We start from the raw sequence: 18,135 nt of genomic DNA, 5'->3' as shown, positions 1-18,135 counted from the left end.
ACTTCAGTGATGTCGCAAGCAGGTTCCAGTCCCTGTGCCTCCCCTTCCCGCTCCCAGGAGCCCACCCACCCTCAGGAACTGCCCCCAGCCATCGGACCTTGGCCACTTAAGGGACCTGGGCCCAGTCCACAGCTGGGACAGTCCCAGCCCACTGCACTGGGAATCTAGGATGGGGGCCTTGGCCGGGGCCCTGCCGTCCATACTGCTGGCATTGCTGCTCACGTCCACCCCAGAGGCTCTGGGTGCCAACCCCGGCCTGGTCGCCAGGATCACCGACAAGGGACTGGAGTATGGTAAGAAGCCACGTCTGCTGGCTGGACTTGGCAAACCCAGGCCCCAGGCTGCTCTGCGTACAGTGGGGACAGGGAGTGGGGACACAGACCAGACCCTCTCACTGGGGCAGTGCCACCTTCTGGGTCAGGCAGCTCTGGCTCCGATTCTGGCCTCACCGCCCACCAGCTGAGTGCCCTGGGCACGTTATTTGTGGTATTTGTCCACCACCAGCCAACAGAACACAGCCTTGCGTGCAAGTGGTTGATTTGGGAAATGATCCCAGGAAACACTGTAGGGAATCGGTAGTAAGATGAGGAAGGGAGGGCAGCCAGGAGAGAGTGTGCGATTAAACCAGCCACCACCTCTGACGATGGGAACCACCCAGCTGGGAAAATTCTGCGTAAAGTTTGGAAACACATGCCTCTGAACTAGAAGTCAGAATTGTGGTCACCTCTAGAAGCAGGCAGAGACCCTGAAGGGCATGAGGAAGGGGAGCCTGCCGAGGTACTAGAAGGTGCCATATCTTGATCCAGGTGGTGATCACAGGGCTGTATAAACATTAAAAGCCGGGCATGGTGGTTCACACCTGTAATCCCAGCACTTTGGGAGGCCGAGGCGGGCAGATCACAAGGTCAGGAGATCAAGACCATCCTGACTAATACAGTGAAACCCCATCTCTACTAAAAATAAAAATAAAAATAAATCAGCCAGGCGTGGTGGTGGGCACCTGTAGTCCCAGCTACTCGGGAGGCTGAGGCAGGAGAATGGCGTGAACCCAGGAGGTGGAGCTTGCAGTGAGCTGAGATTGCGCCACTACACTCCAGCCTGGGCGACAGAGCGAGACTCCGTCTCAAAAAAAAAAATAAAATAAACAAAATAAACATTAAAAATTATTTAGCGATACCTTTAAAATTTGTGCCCGTTAGGTACTTTATGTATATTATTCCTCAGTTTTAAAGAATGGGCAGGCCAGGCGCAGTGGCTCACACCTATAATCCCAACACTTTGGGAGGCCGAGGTGGGTGAATAGCTTGAGGCCAGGAGTTCAAGGCAAGCCTGGCCAACATGGTGAAACCTCGCCTCTACTAAAAATACAAAAATTAGCCAGTCATGGTGACGGGCACCTGTAATCCCAGCTACTTGGGAGGCTGAGGCAGGAGAATCGCTTGAACCTGGGAGGCAGAGGTTGTGGTGAGCCGAGATCATGCTACTGCGTTGCAGCCTGGGCAACAGAGGGAGACCGTCTCAAAAATATAAATAAATAAAAATAAAACAAAGAATGAGCAAAAGTAGGAATATTTCTTTTAAAATGTTGAAACAAAGCCTCCAGACTATCCAGGTGGCAAGGGAACTGGGATATTTATACACCACAGTGATTAATTGAGGGTTTCTGGGCCGGGGGTTTGTCAGCGCCCCAGCACTTCTGTTGCATGTACCTGCTTTCTGCAGGTCCAGGACAAAGAGCCTCAGGACATACAGGCTCAGGGAGGCAGACACTGGCAGCTGGGAGTCAACTGTCACTTACTGGAAAGACTCAAGGATATGGACAGGCACTGACCACCTGTCTTCTCACATTCCTAGAGCCTGAATTGCCTTACCTATTAAATGAGATAACAACATTCCCTTAAGTAGGGTTGTTGGGAGCCCAGAGTGGCTCGAGGCAGGGAGAGGGAAATCAGGGAAGGATTCCAGGATAAAGTAAAATGGAAAAGACAGTGGGAATTAGCCAGGGACAAGGGGTAGTGTTCCAGGCGGAGGGACTCCAACATGGGCGTTTGCTAGAGGGAGAAGAGCAAATTGGAAAGAGGTGAAAGGGGAGGCCGCTGGTCATCTGCGAACCCATGCCTGCCTTGGGGGCAGAAACCTGGGTCCCTCAGATCTGGGAACAGTGGGACCTGGTAACTGCTACTTGCATTGAAACCGTAAATCAGGAGAGTTTGTCTTTTGTTCCTTTGCACTGTGCACACACAGCATGTTTATGTAACCTGTCCTCTGAGGTTGGGCATTTTAGTCCTTTCCTTTTTTATTTTTATTTTTTATTTATTTATTTTTATTTATTTATTTTTTTTGAAACGGGATCTCACTCTGTCACCAGGCTGGAGTACAATGGCACAATCTCAGCTCACTGCAACCTCCAACTCCCTGGTTCAAGTGATTATCCTGTCTCAGCCTCCCGAGTAGCTGGAATTACAGGCACGAGCCACCACACCCAGATAATTTTTGTATTTTTAATAGAGACAGGGTTTCACCATGTGGGCCAGGATGGTCTCGATGATCTGCCTGCCTCAGCCTCCCAAAGTCCTGGGATTACAGGCGTGAGCCACTACACCCGGCCCCTTTCCATATTTTTAATAATATAAACCCTGTTTACTGTTCCAGGCATTTACTGAGTGCCTGCTGTATGCCAGGCACAAGTTAGGAATGCTTGTTATCCTCCCAGCCCTCTTCTTGCTTTGCAGTTTCGATGCCAACCCAATGAGGAAAGTTTTGTTTTGTTTTGTTTTGTTTGAGGTGGAGTCTCACTCTGTCGCCCAGACTGGAGTGCAGTGGTGCGATCTCGGCTCACTGCAATCTCTGCCTCCTGGGTTCAAGCGATTCTCCTGCCTCAGCCTCCCGAGTAGCTGGGACTACAGGCGTGTGCCACCACACCAGGCTGATTTTTGTATTTTTTAGTAGAGATGGAGTTTCACCATATTGACCGGGCTGGTCTCGAACTCCTGACCTCAGGTGATCCCCCTGCCTCAGCCTCCCAAAGTGCTGGGATTACAAGCGTGAGCCACCACGCCCAGCAAATGTATTGTTGTCATTGCTCTTTGACAGATGAACAAAGTGAAGGTTGTTTGGGGACTTTGTCAAAGTCACCCAGCTAGAAAGATGCCCGCTTTCTCTAGCCCCCAAATCCTTCCAATTTCTTCTACACAGACCAGATGCCATGGAGGACAAGAAGGAGGACCACCTGTCCAAGTGCACCGCACTTTTGCCTTCAGGGAGTTGTTGGCAAAGGCATTCCATTTCCTTGTCAGTAAAATGGGTATGAACCTAACAATGCCACAGAAATGCAGGGACGCCTCTGAATGTCCCTCATGCTACCTGGCACACAGAGGGGCTCATATCCTGTCAGTGTACTTAATGCTAATAACGATGTTGACCTCTCTCTTCAGGGCAGGTGGGAGCCACCGTAGGGTTTAGAGCAGGGGAGGAGGCAGGCCGATCAAGCTGACTCCCAGCTATTTCCTGTCCACAGCGGCCCAGGAGGGGCTATTGGCTCTGCAGAGTGAGCTGCTCAGGATCACGCTGCCTGACTTCACCGGGGACGTCAGGATCCCCCACGCCGGCCGTGGGAGCTATGAGTTCCGCAGGTGGGGCTCTCCCTTCTGCTGGGGCTCTGAGGTGGCTGGAGCTGGCTGTGAGGGCGAATTGGAGAGTGAGGAAGAGAGAGCCTCAGGATTGGGCTGCGGAGGGACCTCTTTGGGGCAGACAGTGGGATAGTTCCCTGAAGAGTTCAGAAGGAAATTCTGGGAAGGAATTGAGCTCCTCCACTCATTCATGCAGCAAATATTAAGGAAGACCTTAATATCTGGCTGTGTGACCTGAGCCTCAGTTTCCTTACCTGTAAAATGGGGTTTATCTGCTTCCTCCTTCAGAGTGCTAATCCAAGATCCAATCTGGCCACTGGATATAGTTTGGAAGAGAAGATAGACCTTACACTTTAAATCTAGTAGCCCAATGGTTAGAGCTGAAGTTTGTACTTGGGGGAGTCAGGGAAGGCTTCCCAGAGAAGATGGCATTTGAGCCAAGACTTCAAAAGATCACTAGACTTGAGCAGTTGATACTTTAAAATGGCGTCAACTGCTTTTCGAGGGCTGGGCAGTGAAGAAAGTACAATCAGGCCCGTAGCACATTGTACCCCTCCCCGCTCACTGCTATTGAGTGTTTCCTTCATTCCTGCCTTCTTTTATTCAGTCCATCAGCAAACATCTATTGAGCACCTACTATGTGCCAGGCAAATAAAATAGAACTTGACCATTCTTTTCTCACTGTTGGCAACCTTGCTGACCCTTTTGGGTCTTCTCTTAAGGCTGCCACCATATTCCCTGAATCTGTTTCCCGCCTAGCTGGATGTATTGGGAGAGGGGTGGGTTAGCAGGAGCTGCGAACCCAAAGAGATATGTCTATGGACCTCCTGAGGATGCCACCTGGGGTCATTAGATTCATGGTTTCTGATGCTGACTGCAAAACTGCGGGTAATTGCATCCCTTCCTCGAGGTTCTATTTCCCCTTCTGTGGAAAGGAAACAAGAACAGTCCTGACCCCCTCAGTGTGGCCCAGATGGCATGAAGAATATAATGTGCTTAGCATGGACACATGGTCGGTGCCTGGGACACACCTGGTGCTCACCTGGAGCAGATCCTGCTGGTCTAGTCCCCACTGTGGAGAGGGGAGGCCTGCAAAGGTGGGAGCAAGGTCCCTGGTGAGGCTGGGTCCAGGCCCAGGGCTGACAACAACTTCCGTGTCTCTCCCTTCAGCCTGAATATCCACAGCTGTGAGCTGCGTCACTCTGCACTGAGGCCTGTCCCCAGCCAGGGCCTGAGTCTCAGCATCTCCGACTCCTTCATCCGGGTCCAGGGCAGGTGGAAGGTGCGCAAGTCATTCTTGTAAGTTGGCCCTGCTCCCAGGCCCTGGAGCTCTTGGCCTTGGCCTTCGCCCCATCCTTCTTAGGTCCAAGGTGTTCCTAGCTCATCAGAAAGGCCACGTGGTGGACAGATGGAGTCCAAGCCCAGAGGTGGCCTGGGGATTGAGTCCTGGCTCTTGGATATGAGTGTCTTTCCCTCTCTGAGTCTCTACTTCCTCATCTCCCAAGGGGGACAGGCCTGCTTCCTTGATGGAGTCACGGGAGGGCTAAGTGCGATAATATCATGTCTCCTTGGTTTGCTTCCCACAGAAGCAGACCTTAGGGCAAGAATTCCAGTGCAATACTTTATCCTGGAAGTGATCTGAGGAAATCCACAGGGGAAGTGAGGAAGGGAAGGGAAGGAAGTCAACCTGGTGGGCAAGTGAAGCTCTGTCTAGCTGGGGGACGGGGACAGCGGAGAACACGCCTCTGAGTTACTCCAGCCCCACCCTGTCACCCCTTCCTCCTGTTTGTCATTGGCCAAAGGCTGCTTCCAGGGGCTCTGGCTCTCAGGCACTTTGAACAGATCTCTGACCTCAGAGGCACTTGGATGGAAGGGTATTCGTGTGCTAGGGCTGCCATAACACACATAGACCGGGTGGCTTAAGCAGAAATGTGTTTTCTCACAGTTCTGGAGGCTGGGGGCCAAGGTCAAGGTTTTGGCAGGCCTGGTTTCTTCTGAGGCCACTCTCCTTGGCTTGCAGATGGTTGCCCTTTGGCAATTGTCCTCACGTGGTCTTCCCTTTGTGCTTAAGAAATCCCATTTCTGAGGCCATGCACATTGGCTCACCCGTGTAATCCCAGCACTTTGGAAGGCTAAGGTGGGAAGATCACTTGAGGTCAGGAGTTCGAGACCAGCCTGGCCAACATGGCGAAACTCAGTCTCTACTAAAAATAAAAAATAAATTAAAAATTTAAAAACTAGCCAGGTGTGGTGGCAGGTACCTGTAATCCCAATTCAATTACTCAGGAGGCTGAGACAGAAGAATCCTTTGAACCCTGGAGGCAGAGGTTGCAGTGAGCTGAGATCACGCCACTGCACTCCAGCCTGGGGGACAGAGCTAGACTTCATCTCTTAAAAAACAAAAAAAGAAAAAAAGAGAAAAGAAACCCCATTTCTCTCTGTATGTCCTAATCTCTTTTTTTTTTGAGACGGAGTCTCGCTCTGTCACCCAGGCTGGAGTGCAGTGGCTGGATCTCAGCTCACTGCAAGCTCCGCCTCCCGGGTTTACGCCATTCTCCTGCCTCAGCCTCCCAAGTAGCTGGGACTACAGGCGCCCACCACCTCGCCCGGCTAGTTTTTTGTATTTTTTTTTTAGTAGAGACGGGGTTTCACCGTGTTAGCCAGGATGGTCTCGATCTCCTGACCTCGTGATCCACCCGTCTCGGCCTCCCAAAGTGCTGGGATTACAGGCTTGAGCCACCGCGCCCGGCCCTAATCTCTTTTTATAAAGACACTAGGCAGATTGGATTAGGGCCCACCCTAATGGGCTCATTTAAATGTAATCACCTCTTCAAGGGGCCTATCTGCAAATACTGTGACATTCTCAGGTACTGGGGATCAGAGCTTCAACATTTGAATTTGGGAGGCAGGTGGTGACACAGAGCAGCCCATAACAGAAGGAGCAGCCCAAATATGGGTGACATGGCCATATTCATACTTCAGATCTGCACTGCCCAAAATAGTAGCCACCTGCCATGCCTTTACTGAGTACTTGAAAAGTGCCTGGTACAGGTTGAGATCTACTCTAAGTATGCAACACTGGATTTGAAGATTTAGTATTTAAAAAAACAAAACAACAACACAACAACAACAACAACAAAAACACTGGCCGAGCGTGGTGGCTCATGCCTGTAATCCCAGGACTTTGGGAGGCTGAGGCAGGTGGATCATTGGAGGTCAGGAGTTCGAGACCACACTGGTCAACATGGTGAAACCCCATCTCTACTAAAAATACAAAAATTAGCTGGACATAGCTGTGCACACCTGTAATCTCAGCTACTTGGGAGGATGAGGCAGGAGAATCGCTTTAGCCTGGGAGGCGGAGGTTGTGGTGAGCCAAGATCACGCCACTGCACTCCAGTCTGGGCAAGAGAATGAGACCCTGTCTCAAAATAAATAAATAAATAAATAAATAAATCTCATTAATAATGTTTATACTGATTACATGTTGAAATGATACCATGTATTACTAAAACCAATCTCAGCTCTTTCTTTTTATCTTTTTAATGTATCTTCTGGAAAATTTAAAATTACATGTGTGGCTCACATTCTATTGCTTTAGAAAGATGCCCGGTTTATATGTCACCTACACATGCACATTCTTTCTAGTTCCATGAAAGGAACCGGCCACACTCTCCTACCCTGTCTTTTGTCAGTGAAATATCTTAAATATCTCTTTATATGGGCATATGATGATCTACCTCATTTTTTTTTCACTTTTTTGAATGTGCTTTTAAAAATTGATATGAAATTCACAGAACATAAAATTGATTATTTGAAAGTATACCTTCAGTGGCATTTATTACATTCACAATATTGTGCAACATCCACCCCTATCTAACTCCAAAACATTTTCATCATCCCAAGAGAAAACTCCTTACCCATTAAACAATCATTCCCCATTTCCCTTCCCCCAGCTCCAGACAACCACCATTGGGGTTGGAGACCCCTGGAATAGACCACATTTTGACCCATTGTTTTCAAAGTCTGCATAACATGGGTGCCTACAACTTATTCAACCTGTCGCTGCTGGTGGACATGTCGGTTGCTTCCTTTTTTTTTTTTTCTACTGCCCATGATGCTTCAGTGAGCTGTCCCACACCTCACATATATCTTGGCAGGAAGAGCCAGAGGATAAAGGCTTAGAAGTTAAATTACTGGGCCAAAGAGTATGTGTGTTAGAACGAGGAGCGATCTCACTGATTTGTGTTTCAGAAAGCTTGAGCCAATGTGCTCTCCCAGCCACAGTGTCTGGGACTTCTGTTTACTCGTACATTCAATAGCATTGGGTATTAAAACTTCAAAAGTTGTTTTGAATCTGATAGGTGAGAACTGGTGTCATTGCTATTTTCATTTTTAATGACTTTTATATGCTTATTTTACACTGCATTTCCTGTTCATATCTTTTTTTTCCTTTTGAGTTGTTTTTCCTTTCCTTGTTAATTTGTATTGGCTTGCTCTTTGTATATTAAGGAAATTAGCTCATATATTAAGGAAATTGGCTCTTTGGATGTCTCATACTGCAATTTTGTTTTTTACTTTACATATGGCATTTTTTTGGTCCACTGAAGTTTTAGTTTTCTATGCCGACAAGTTTATTAAGGATTTCCTTTATGGCTTATGAGTCTTGGATCTTGCCTAGAAAGGCCTTCGTCCAGCCCTGACTGTAAATACTGGATCCGGGTTTTCTTCTAGATCTTTTATGGCTGTATTTGTTATTCTTAAATCTCTGCTCAGTTCCATCTATTTGGAGGTAAGAACTGAGACTTCTATTTTCCCCACAAATGGTGGCAGACCCTGGTCTAGGAACCAATCGTGGCTTCTCTTATCTCCTCCAGGAAACTACAAGGCTCTTTTGATGTGAGTGTCAAGGGCATCAGCATTTCAGTCAACCTTCTGTTGGGCAGCGAGTCCTCAGGGAGGCCCACAGTTACTGCCTCCAGCTGCAGCAGCGACATCGATGACGTGGAGGTGGACATGTCGGGAGACTTGGGGTAGGTCTCCATCGGAGCACTGCCAGCTGGACTCCTGGTTGCAGCTCCTGGCCGATGCGGCGCTCAGCCTGACCTCTGATAATTGTAATGATCCAGGTGGCTTGCACAGGCACTTGAAGATCATTCTCTGGGGAACAATGTTGAGATGAACAGACTCAAGCCAGGAATATTGGTGCATCATTGTCATTAAAAAAATAAACTTCCATTTATTTGGAAGTTTATTTGGAAGTTTATTTCCAATCTGGCTATTGGAGGAACACAGAAACTTTGGTTAAAGGAGAGTTTGCAAAAAATATACAAGTCTTTGGACGAGTCATTTCATCTCTTCTAGTCTCCGTTTCCTTGATTAGAAAAGTGTGACCAGGTGTGGTGGCTCACGCCTGTAATCCTAGCAATTTGAGAGGCCAAGGCAGAAAATCACTTGAGCTCAGGAATTCAAGACCAGCCTGGGCAACATGGTAACACCTGTCTCCACAAAAAATACAAACATTAGCCAGACGTGATGGCACATGCCTGTAGTCTCAGCTACTTCAGGGGCTGAGTTGGGAGGATGGCTTGAGGCCAGGCGACAGAGGTCACAGTGAGCTGAGACTGTGCCACTGCACTCCAGCCTGGGTGACAGAGTGAGATCCTGTCCCTCGCCCCCTCCCAAAAAAGAAGAGAAAAATGTGGATTCTCAAGCCGCTTCCCCAAATCTACTGAATGTGATCATGCGATGATTGGGGTGCCACAGGCGCTGGGAAGCCAGACACACCGAATCAGGCTGGATGTACTGGGACACAGCAGGGCGCCAGGAGGGGGTGGAGAGGGCTCCCTTTGTGGACTGGCCTGGCCAGGGACCCGGGCCCAGCTTTCCCAGGAACCCGGCTGTCCCCAAGTTCAGTGGCAGGCTGTGCTTCTCTCCGCAGGTGGCTGTTGAATCTCTTCCACAACCAGATCGAATCCAAGTTCCAGAAAGTACTGAAGAGCAGGGTAAGAAGGTCCAAGCTTCTGGCCTCCCCCGAGCTTGGCGAGGGCTGAATGGAAGACCTCACTGACCGCTGGCCCTGGACCAGGCCATGGGGGCTGGTTTGGATGTACTTAGGCCCAAGGCTGAGGGAGGACAAATCATTTGCCCAGGTCATGGAGCTGTTGTGGGGCACGCTGGGGGCAAAGCTCCAAGTCCATTCAGTCAGGGCAGAAAATGGTCAACTTCTTGGCCAAGAGTTAAACAGCAGGGGCTAAGCAGAGACTCCAGCCCCTCTCTCTGCTCAGCCTTGCTCAGTGTCCCACACTGCCCTGCATTCCACCAAGGTCCCAAAGGAAACCATTCCTCAGGTGCCTGCAGGAGACCAGGCAGGAAAGCTCAGCGAGGGCGTGGGTCAGGTGGGAACTGGGCAAGCTCGTGGGCACCAGCCCTGGATGGGGAGGCAGCAACACTGTCAGACTGGCCTGTTAAAAAAGAATATGTGAAATCTTCGGAGTTTGTCATCTTTAACTAAATCAAAAAGATGTTGTGTTAACTTTCAGTTCCTCTAAACACTCATTCATCCCAAAATCCCATTTCTGAGATACTAGCCAAAGGGTATCTGTAGCAATGACTGTGGGAAAGGAGAAAGTGATGAAGGAAGAAAGGGAAAAATACACACAAACACACACACACCCCACACCCCCTACACACTCCCCCTTCCACCCACCACACACCATACACACACTCTACAGACACACACCCCACACACCACACCCCCACACACACCACACACACACACTCCACACTCCCCCTTCCACCACACACACACCATACACACACTGTACATACACACACCCTCACACACACCCCCACACACCACCCCCACACACTACACACATCCTACACACACACCCCACACAACACCCCCATACACACACCATATACACACCCTGCACATATACCCCACACACCACACACCCCCACACACCCCTCATACACCACACACCCCTACACACTACCCCCTGACACTCTCCCCCCACACACACCTGCCACATACTCCCCTACACACACCCCACACACACCCACATACCACACCCTCCACATACCCACACATACCCACACACACATCCCCACACTCACACCCCACACACACACCACCCTTCACATACCACAACCCCACACACGTCCCACACACCCCCCACACACCCCCCACACACACCCTCCCACACACACTTAACACACCACATCCCCCTACACACATCCCCCACACACCACACACCCCACACACACCCTCCCACACACACCTAACACACCACATCCCCCTACACACATCTCCACACACACCCCACACCCCACACACACACCCTCCCACACACACCTAACACACCACAACCCCTACACACATCCCCACACACACCGCACACACCACCCACACACACCCTACACATACACACCACACACACCAACCCCCCACACACACAACCCACACATCCTGCATCCCCCCAACACACTCACCCCTCACACACCACACCTCCCCCAACACACACCCCCACACACCCTCACACATGTACCACACCCCACACAAACACACACACCCCACATACCACACACACACCCTACACACACACCCCTACACACACACCACACACACCCTACACACACCCCCTACACACACACCACACACACCACAGACACCACACACATCCTACACACACAAACACACCACCCACACACACCACACACACACCACACACACATGCACACACACCCCCACCCCCCAAGTCTGTAGGTCCAACCTCTGGTTTGGCTTTGAGTGCCCCCTCGTGGTTGAAGCAGGAACCGCAGGCAAACCCTGCACTTTGGATGTGGCCAGTTGTGCTGTTTCTTTTCTGGTTCTGGGTCCCTGGGATTAAGTGACCTTAAGAAATATGCCAACCTACTCAGGCACCCTGTTGCCATATTGCTGTGCCTAACAATAGTAATGTAGTACAATTATAATTATCATAGTAATCACGTACCATGATAATTATTGTTTTGATAAATGAATATAATTAATGCTGTACAGAATATATTATTGTATAACTATTCTGATTTATAACAAAAATGGCTGCTATTTCTTGAGGCTGTGGCCAGGGATAACGAGCTCAGCACTTCGTGTGCACAGTCCCATTGGATTTTTTTTTTTTTGAGACAAGAGTCTCACTCTGCTGCCCAGGCTGGAGTGCAGTGGCACAACCTTGGCTCACTGCAACCTCCACCTCCCAGGTTCAAGCAATTCTTCTGCCTCAGCCTCCCGAGTAGCTGGGACCACGGGCACGTGCCACCACACCCAGTTAGTTTGTTGCATTTTTAGTAGAGACAGGGCTTCACCATATTGGCCAGGCTGGTCTTGAACTCCTGACCTCGTGATCCACCCACCTCAGCGTCCCAAAGTGCTGGGATTTCAAGTGTGAGCCACCACACCCGATCAGTCCCATTGGATCTTAACCTCAACCTTGGAAGGAGGCGCCATTTTCCACATGGACAGAGGAGGCTGAGGGGTGGAGTAGCTTTCCCAGTGTCACCTTGCTGGTGAGAGGCTGAATCAGGAATGGAGCTTCCTAGGATGTGGAGCAGCTCATATCAAACACCTTCTGGGGCTGGGTATCTTGGGAAAGATGGAGATCTTACCTGACCCCTGATCCTTAGAGATCTTCAAATTCTCTTCCTTCCGGAAAAACTAAGAGCCTGGTGCAGGCCTTTCTAATTCCCCACTCGGGGTGGGATGTGACACCTGGACCAGCAGGGCTAAGGAGAACAAGCGCCCACAAATGCTTGCTCTCTGGGTGATATATACTCACTACCTCATTCCCCAGCTTCCCAAAATATTACCAGAAAGGGGTCCCGATCCGGAACCTCAAGAGAGGATTCTTGGATTTCGTGCAAGAAAGAATTTGGGGTGAGTTCATAAAGTAAAAGCAAGTTTATTAGAGAAGTAACAACAGAAAAGAAAGGCTACTCCACAGGCAGAGAAGCCGCATGGCCACTCAGCTGCGTATACTTGTGGTTATTTCTTGAGTCTATGCTAAACAAGGAGTGGATTATTCATGAGTTTTCCTGGAAAGGGGCGAGGACTTCCCAGAACCGAGGGTTCCTTCCCCTTTTAGACCATCTAGGGTAACTTCTGGACGTTGCCATGGCATTTGTAAACTGTCATGGCGCTGGTGGTCATGTCTTTTAGCATGCCAATGCATTTTAATTAGCATATAATGAGCGGTGAGGATGACCAGAGGGCATCTTGGTTTTGGTTGGTTTGGCCAGCTTCTTTACCGCCTCCTGTTTTATCAGCAGGGTCTTTATGACCTGTATCTTGTGATACCAATCCTGCTGACCTCCTAGCTCATCCTGTGACTAAGAATGCCTGACCTGGGAACGCAGCCCAGCAGGTCTCAGTCTCATTTTGCCCCTGTTCAAGATGGAGTCACTCTAGTTTGAACACCACTGACAAAAACACCCTGGGAAGCACTTGGCTTTGCCATTGTATCTTGTGGGTAAGAACCAAAAAGCAGAGAGAGGTTCTGCAAAGGTCAAACAACCACTGGGGACTGGGCAGGATTTGAACCCAAGTTTACCTGGCTCTCCTGCTGCACCCCTAACCACTACCCCAGCTGCCTCCCCAGGAGGCCCTGCTGTGTGTCTGTGACTCAGGCATCCCATGCCTCCCCTGCCCAGTCCTTTGGGTCCCTAGAGACTGGGGCATCCAGGTTCCAGGCTTTTGGGATGGTCTAACGGGCTGTTGTCTGAAGGAAAGGCAAGAAAGGAGCGGTCTTCAGGGAGATGGGTGGAGTTTCTTGGTTCCCTTGCAATCAGCCACGAACGTTCCTCACCACACTTGACCTTGCTTTCTGGCAGCTCCTCGCTGCTAAACTCCTCTCCCAGAAAGTGGAGCAGTTGCAAAGAGAGGTTAAGATATAGCCTTTTGCCTTCCCAGCCCCCAGCATCGCCCTTCCATCAGCAACCCAGTGCCTGATGGATGGTGCCTGCTCACCCTTTAGCACAGAAGCCATCTGTGACCCCTGCACTAGGCCAGGGCCCTGCATGTCCCTCTCCTTCACTGTATATGTGGATTTGTTGAACAATAGGTGGTAGCTGGCTGACAACAAGAGCTGTTTAAAGTGAGGACTTTCTCATCGCACATAAAGAAAATATTGACGTATGAACCCAAATGTTTTAATGGTGGAGTTTCCGACAGCATCTCCAATGCCCCCTCTTCAAGCTGTGTCAGTGAGTGCCCACAGATTTTCTTTGAAAATGGTCTCTTGATTGACATTGCCCTTGGTCTTTCCTGCATAAAACATTAACCTGCTACAAATTCCATCCCAGGTTTCTTTAACCACAATGAGAATTTAAAGATACTTGCAAAGCCGTCCCAGTGTAGAATCCTTCTTGATCTTTATGATTTTTTTTTCCTCCTAAGATTTTCTGTTGTCTGGTCCAAATTTAACCATGTTTTTAGAGGGTTTTTTTTTTAAAGCACCTCCACTTTCCAGAGGATTTATCTTAGGTTTTCATAGAAAGAACACTTTTAGCTGGGGCCAGGCATAGTGGCTCATGCCTGTAATCCCAGCACTTTGGGAGGCCGAGGGGGGTGGATCATTTGAGGTCAGGAGTTCCAGATCAGCTTGGCCAACAAGGTGAGATCCTGTCTCTACCAAAAATACAAAAATTAGCAGGGTGTGGTGCACATGCCTGTAATCCCAGCTACTTAGGAAGCTGAGGTAGGAGAGTCACTTGAACCTGGGAGGCGGAAGTTGCAGTGAGCTGAGATTGTGCCATTGCACTCTAGCCTGGATAACAGAGCGAGACTGTATCTCAAAAAAAAAAAAAAAAAAAAAAAACCTTTTTCCTCAATGATATTGCATTAGTGTACATAATAAATAATTCGAGTGATTACAAAAGCAAGTTCAGCAAACAGGTGGTAGGCTTTCATGTGGGCCCCAGTAGGGCTCAGTTGGACTTTTCAAAGTCTATCCCAAGGCCGCATAATAAATAATTCGGGTGATTACAGTGGCAAGTACAGCAAACAAGTTTGGAAATGCACATTTCCTTCTCTTGAGAAGCAGGCCGCACAACTGGTGGCAACTGTGTGTGAGTAACCTACAGACCCCAGCATTCAGTCTTCCAGGAGTACCAGCGGGAATGGGGGATACTGATCAATCCAGCCAATCTGTTCAGGATGACCATGAAGAACTATCTTTGGCTGGGCACGATGGCTCACGCCTGTAATCCCAGCACTTTGGGAGGCCAAGGCGGGTGGATCACCTGAGGTCAGGAGTTCAAGACCACTCTGGCCAACATGGTGAAACCCCGTCTTCACTAAATATATAACAATTAGCTGGGCATGGTGGTGAGCGCCTGTAATCCCAGCTACTCGGGAGGCTGAGGCAGGAGAATCACTTGAACCTGGAAGGCAGAGGTTGCAGTGAACCGAAATCGCGCCACTGCACTCCAGCCTGGGTGATAAAAGTGAACCTCCGTCTCAAAAAAAAAAAAAAAAAAAAGAACTATCTATATTAACTGTATGCTTATTTGTGTGACTATTTCTAGTTAGTGTCTAGTTCTGCTATTAAACTCTAAATTTGGAGAGGCCAGGACCTCCCAAAGGAAAACTTGGTGACGGTGGAGTTTCAGGCACTGTCTCCAGCCGGCGCCCTCCTCAGGCTGGGTCAGTGACTCCCTAGCTCAGGTGTCCAGCCTTGGGACAGACTGAAAAGTCCAATTGGACCATAGTGGAGTCCACATGGGAGCCTACATATTTTTATTGTTTCTATTTCCTTGGTACCTGGCTCATGACAAGCACTTATAAATATGTGTAAACCAATGATCACTGAGCATACACGTGGAATAATGTGACTGCAGTGATGGGCATGGGGCCAGACCAAAGCTGGGGAACTCACTCAGGCATTCTCTTTCCATGTTTTTCAGATTTGCGAAATGATCCAGAAATCGGTGTCCTCCGATCTACAGCCTTATCTCCAAACTCTGCCAGGTAGGACACTCCATCCACCCCTGGGACATTTTATTTCTATTTATTTCTATAAGAGCATATATATACCTTATAAAATAGTAAATGGGGCAAAAATATAGAAAGTAGAAATTAAAGGCCAGGCGCAGCGGCTCACGCTTGTAATCCCAGCACTCTGGGAGGCTGAGGCGGGTAGATCACCTGAGGTCGGGAGTTCGAGACCAGCCTGGCCTACATGGTGAAACCCTGTCTCTACTAAAAATACAAAATTAGCTGGACGTGGTGGCGCATGCCTGTAATCCCAGTGACTCGGGAAGCTGAGGCGGGAGAATTGCTTGAACCCAGGAGGTGGAGGTTGCAGTGAGCCGCGATTGCGCCATTGCACTCTAGCCTAGGCAACAAAGACCAAAACTCTGTCTCAAAAAAAAAGAAAAGAGAAAAAGAAAGTAGAAATTAAAAGTTCATTTTTCTCCCCAACTTTTCTTCCAAGAAGGAACCTCTGTTTTGGGTGTATCTTTTCAGATATTTTCTTTGCATGTACAAATATAAATACATGTAAGCATATGAATAGACATTCTTATATGTATTATTTTGCTCATGAATCTATGTGTATATGCATAATTTAAAATATGTATGTTCATATACACATAGTATAGGCATTGTTCTAGATTTCTTTTTTTTGAGAGGGGGTCTCACTCTGTGTCCCAGGCTGGAGTGCAGTGGTGTGATCTCGGCTCAGTGTAGCCTCAACCTCTTGAGCTCAAGTGATCCTCCTGCCTCAGCCACCTGAGTAGCTGGGACCACAGATGCATGCCACCACACCTGGCTACTTTTTGTATATTTTGTAGAGACAGGGTTTCTTTATGTTGCCCAGGCTGGTCTCGAACTCCTGGGCTCAAGTGATCTGCCCACCTCAGCCTCCCAAAGTACTGGGATGACAGGCGCGAGCCACTGTGCCAGCTTGATTTCATTTTTAAAAACTTTTTATTGAAGTATATCTATAGAGAAAAGTGCTCTAATCATAAGTGTGCTGCTAAAGAGTCTTTATATGCATGTAACCAGCTCCCAACCAAGAAACAGAACATGACTGTTTTTTCAAAGCCCCTGGTGTCCCCCTCGGTCACTGCCCAGCCCTCCAGGGTCAGCACCATCCCAACTTCCAGCAGCAAAGATTAGTTTTGCACTTTGCACATGAATGGAATCAGACAATATTTTGAGTATCTTTTCAAAAGCCAGAAGGTTTTCTTTGTTCAACTTTAAAATATGAGGTCAGGGTTGGGCGCAGTAGCTCACGCCTTTAATCCCAGCACTTAGGGAGACCAAGGCGAGTGGATTACCCGACGTCAGGAGTTCGAGACCAGCCTGGTCAACATGGTGAAACCCTGTCTCTACTAAAGATACAAAAATTAGCCAGGTGCCGTGGTGGATGCCTATAATCCCAGCTACTTGGGAGGCTGAGGCAGGAGAATTGCTTGAACCTGGGAGGCGGAGGTTGCAGTGAGCCGAGATCGCGCCACTGCACTCCAGCCTGGGCAACAGAATGAGACTCTGTCTCAACAAAGAAAAAAAATAATAAATAATAAATAAACAAAGTAAAATATGAGGTCAGGTCAGGCGTGGTGGTGCACACCTATAATTCCAGCACTTTGGGAGGCCAAGGAGGGAGGATCACTTGAGTTCAGGAGTTCAAGGCCAGCCCGGGCAACATGGCGAAACCCCATCTCTACAATAAATACAAAAATTAGCCAGGCATGGTGGTGTGTACCTGTAGTCCCAGCTACTTGGGAGGCCAAGGTGGGATGATCGCTTGAGCCCAGGAGGTCAAGGCAGCGGTGGGCTGAAATTGTGCCACTGCACTCCAGCCTGGGCCACAGAGTGAAATCCTGTCTCAAAAAAAAATGAAATAAAATAAAACATGAGGTCAATGCATATCGTCGCATGCACCTGTAGTGCAGCTGGTTTATTCTCCTTGCTGCGTAGCATACCACCATGTCGATGCTTCCCCATTTATTTGTCCATCTTGGGGGGGTGTTCAGTTTTAGGCCATTATCCGTAGTGCTGCTATGAATGTCCTAGTACCTATGGTCGCATGTCTTTGGGTATATACCTGGGAGTGAATTTGCAAGCTCATGTGATATGCCCAGATTCAGCATTATCAGATCCTGCCAAACAGTTTTCCAAAGTGGTTGTAACAGCCCTTATTATGTTAGCAGCCATGTAGTATTCCATCACATGGATGTGTCCTCATTTATCTAATAAGTCCCCCACTGATGGACGTTTGGGTGTTTTCCTGTCCCTTGCTGTTGCCAACAGGGCTGCAGGGAGCCATCAACAAGTGGAGTCCCTGGGTCCAGGGTGCACACATTAAGGTTGGAGGGGGAGACCCTGATAAATGATCTGAGATGCTCTCTGATGCCTTGGCTCCCAAGCCCCTATGCGGTTACTTGCTGACATCAATTTTACCAGAAGTCCAGGCGGGCAACCCAATACTGGGACCTGGAACATTCGTTCATTCAGGGT

The 18,135-nt window shown here is 48.9% G+C and overlaps 1 protein-coding gene across 1 annotated transcript in view; it reads left to right on the top strand.

Annotated features, from left to right (window-relative positions):
• Positions 1 to 124: 124 nt before the first annotated feature.
• LB (lipopolysaccharide binding protein) overlaps positions 125 to 18,135 on the top strand; it is a 31,967-nt gene continuing 13,956 nt past the window's right edge. The window contains exons 1-6 of the mRNA XM_071079338.1: positions 125 to 293; positions 3,518 to 3,632; positions 4,800 to 4,928; positions 8,507 to 8,662; positions 9,571 to 9,634; positions 15,576 to 15,639. Of these exons, the coding sequence (XP_070935439.1) occupies positions 170 to 293; positions 3,518 to 3,632; positions 4,800 to 4,928; positions 8,507 to 8,662; positions 9,571 to 9,634; positions 15,576 to 15,639 (652 nt within the window). The 5' untranslated portion in view covers positions 125 to 169. The remainder of the gene's footprint in view (positions 294 to 3,517; positions 3,633 to 4,799; positions 4,929 to 8,506; positions 8,663 to 9,570; positions 9,635 to 15,575; positions 15,640 to 18,135) is intronic.

Source organism: Macaca nemestrina, chromosome 15 (assembly GCF_043159975.1).
Source record: "Macaca nemestrina isolate mMacNem1 chromosome 15, mMacNem.hap1, whole genome shotgun sequence".
NCBI classification, from domain to species: Eukaryota; Metazoa; Chordata; class Mammalia; order Primates; family Cercopithecidae; genus Macaca; species Macaca nemestrina.
Note: the sequence above shows the minus strand (reverse complement) of the source record. Positions and strands in the feature narration are given on the sequence as shown.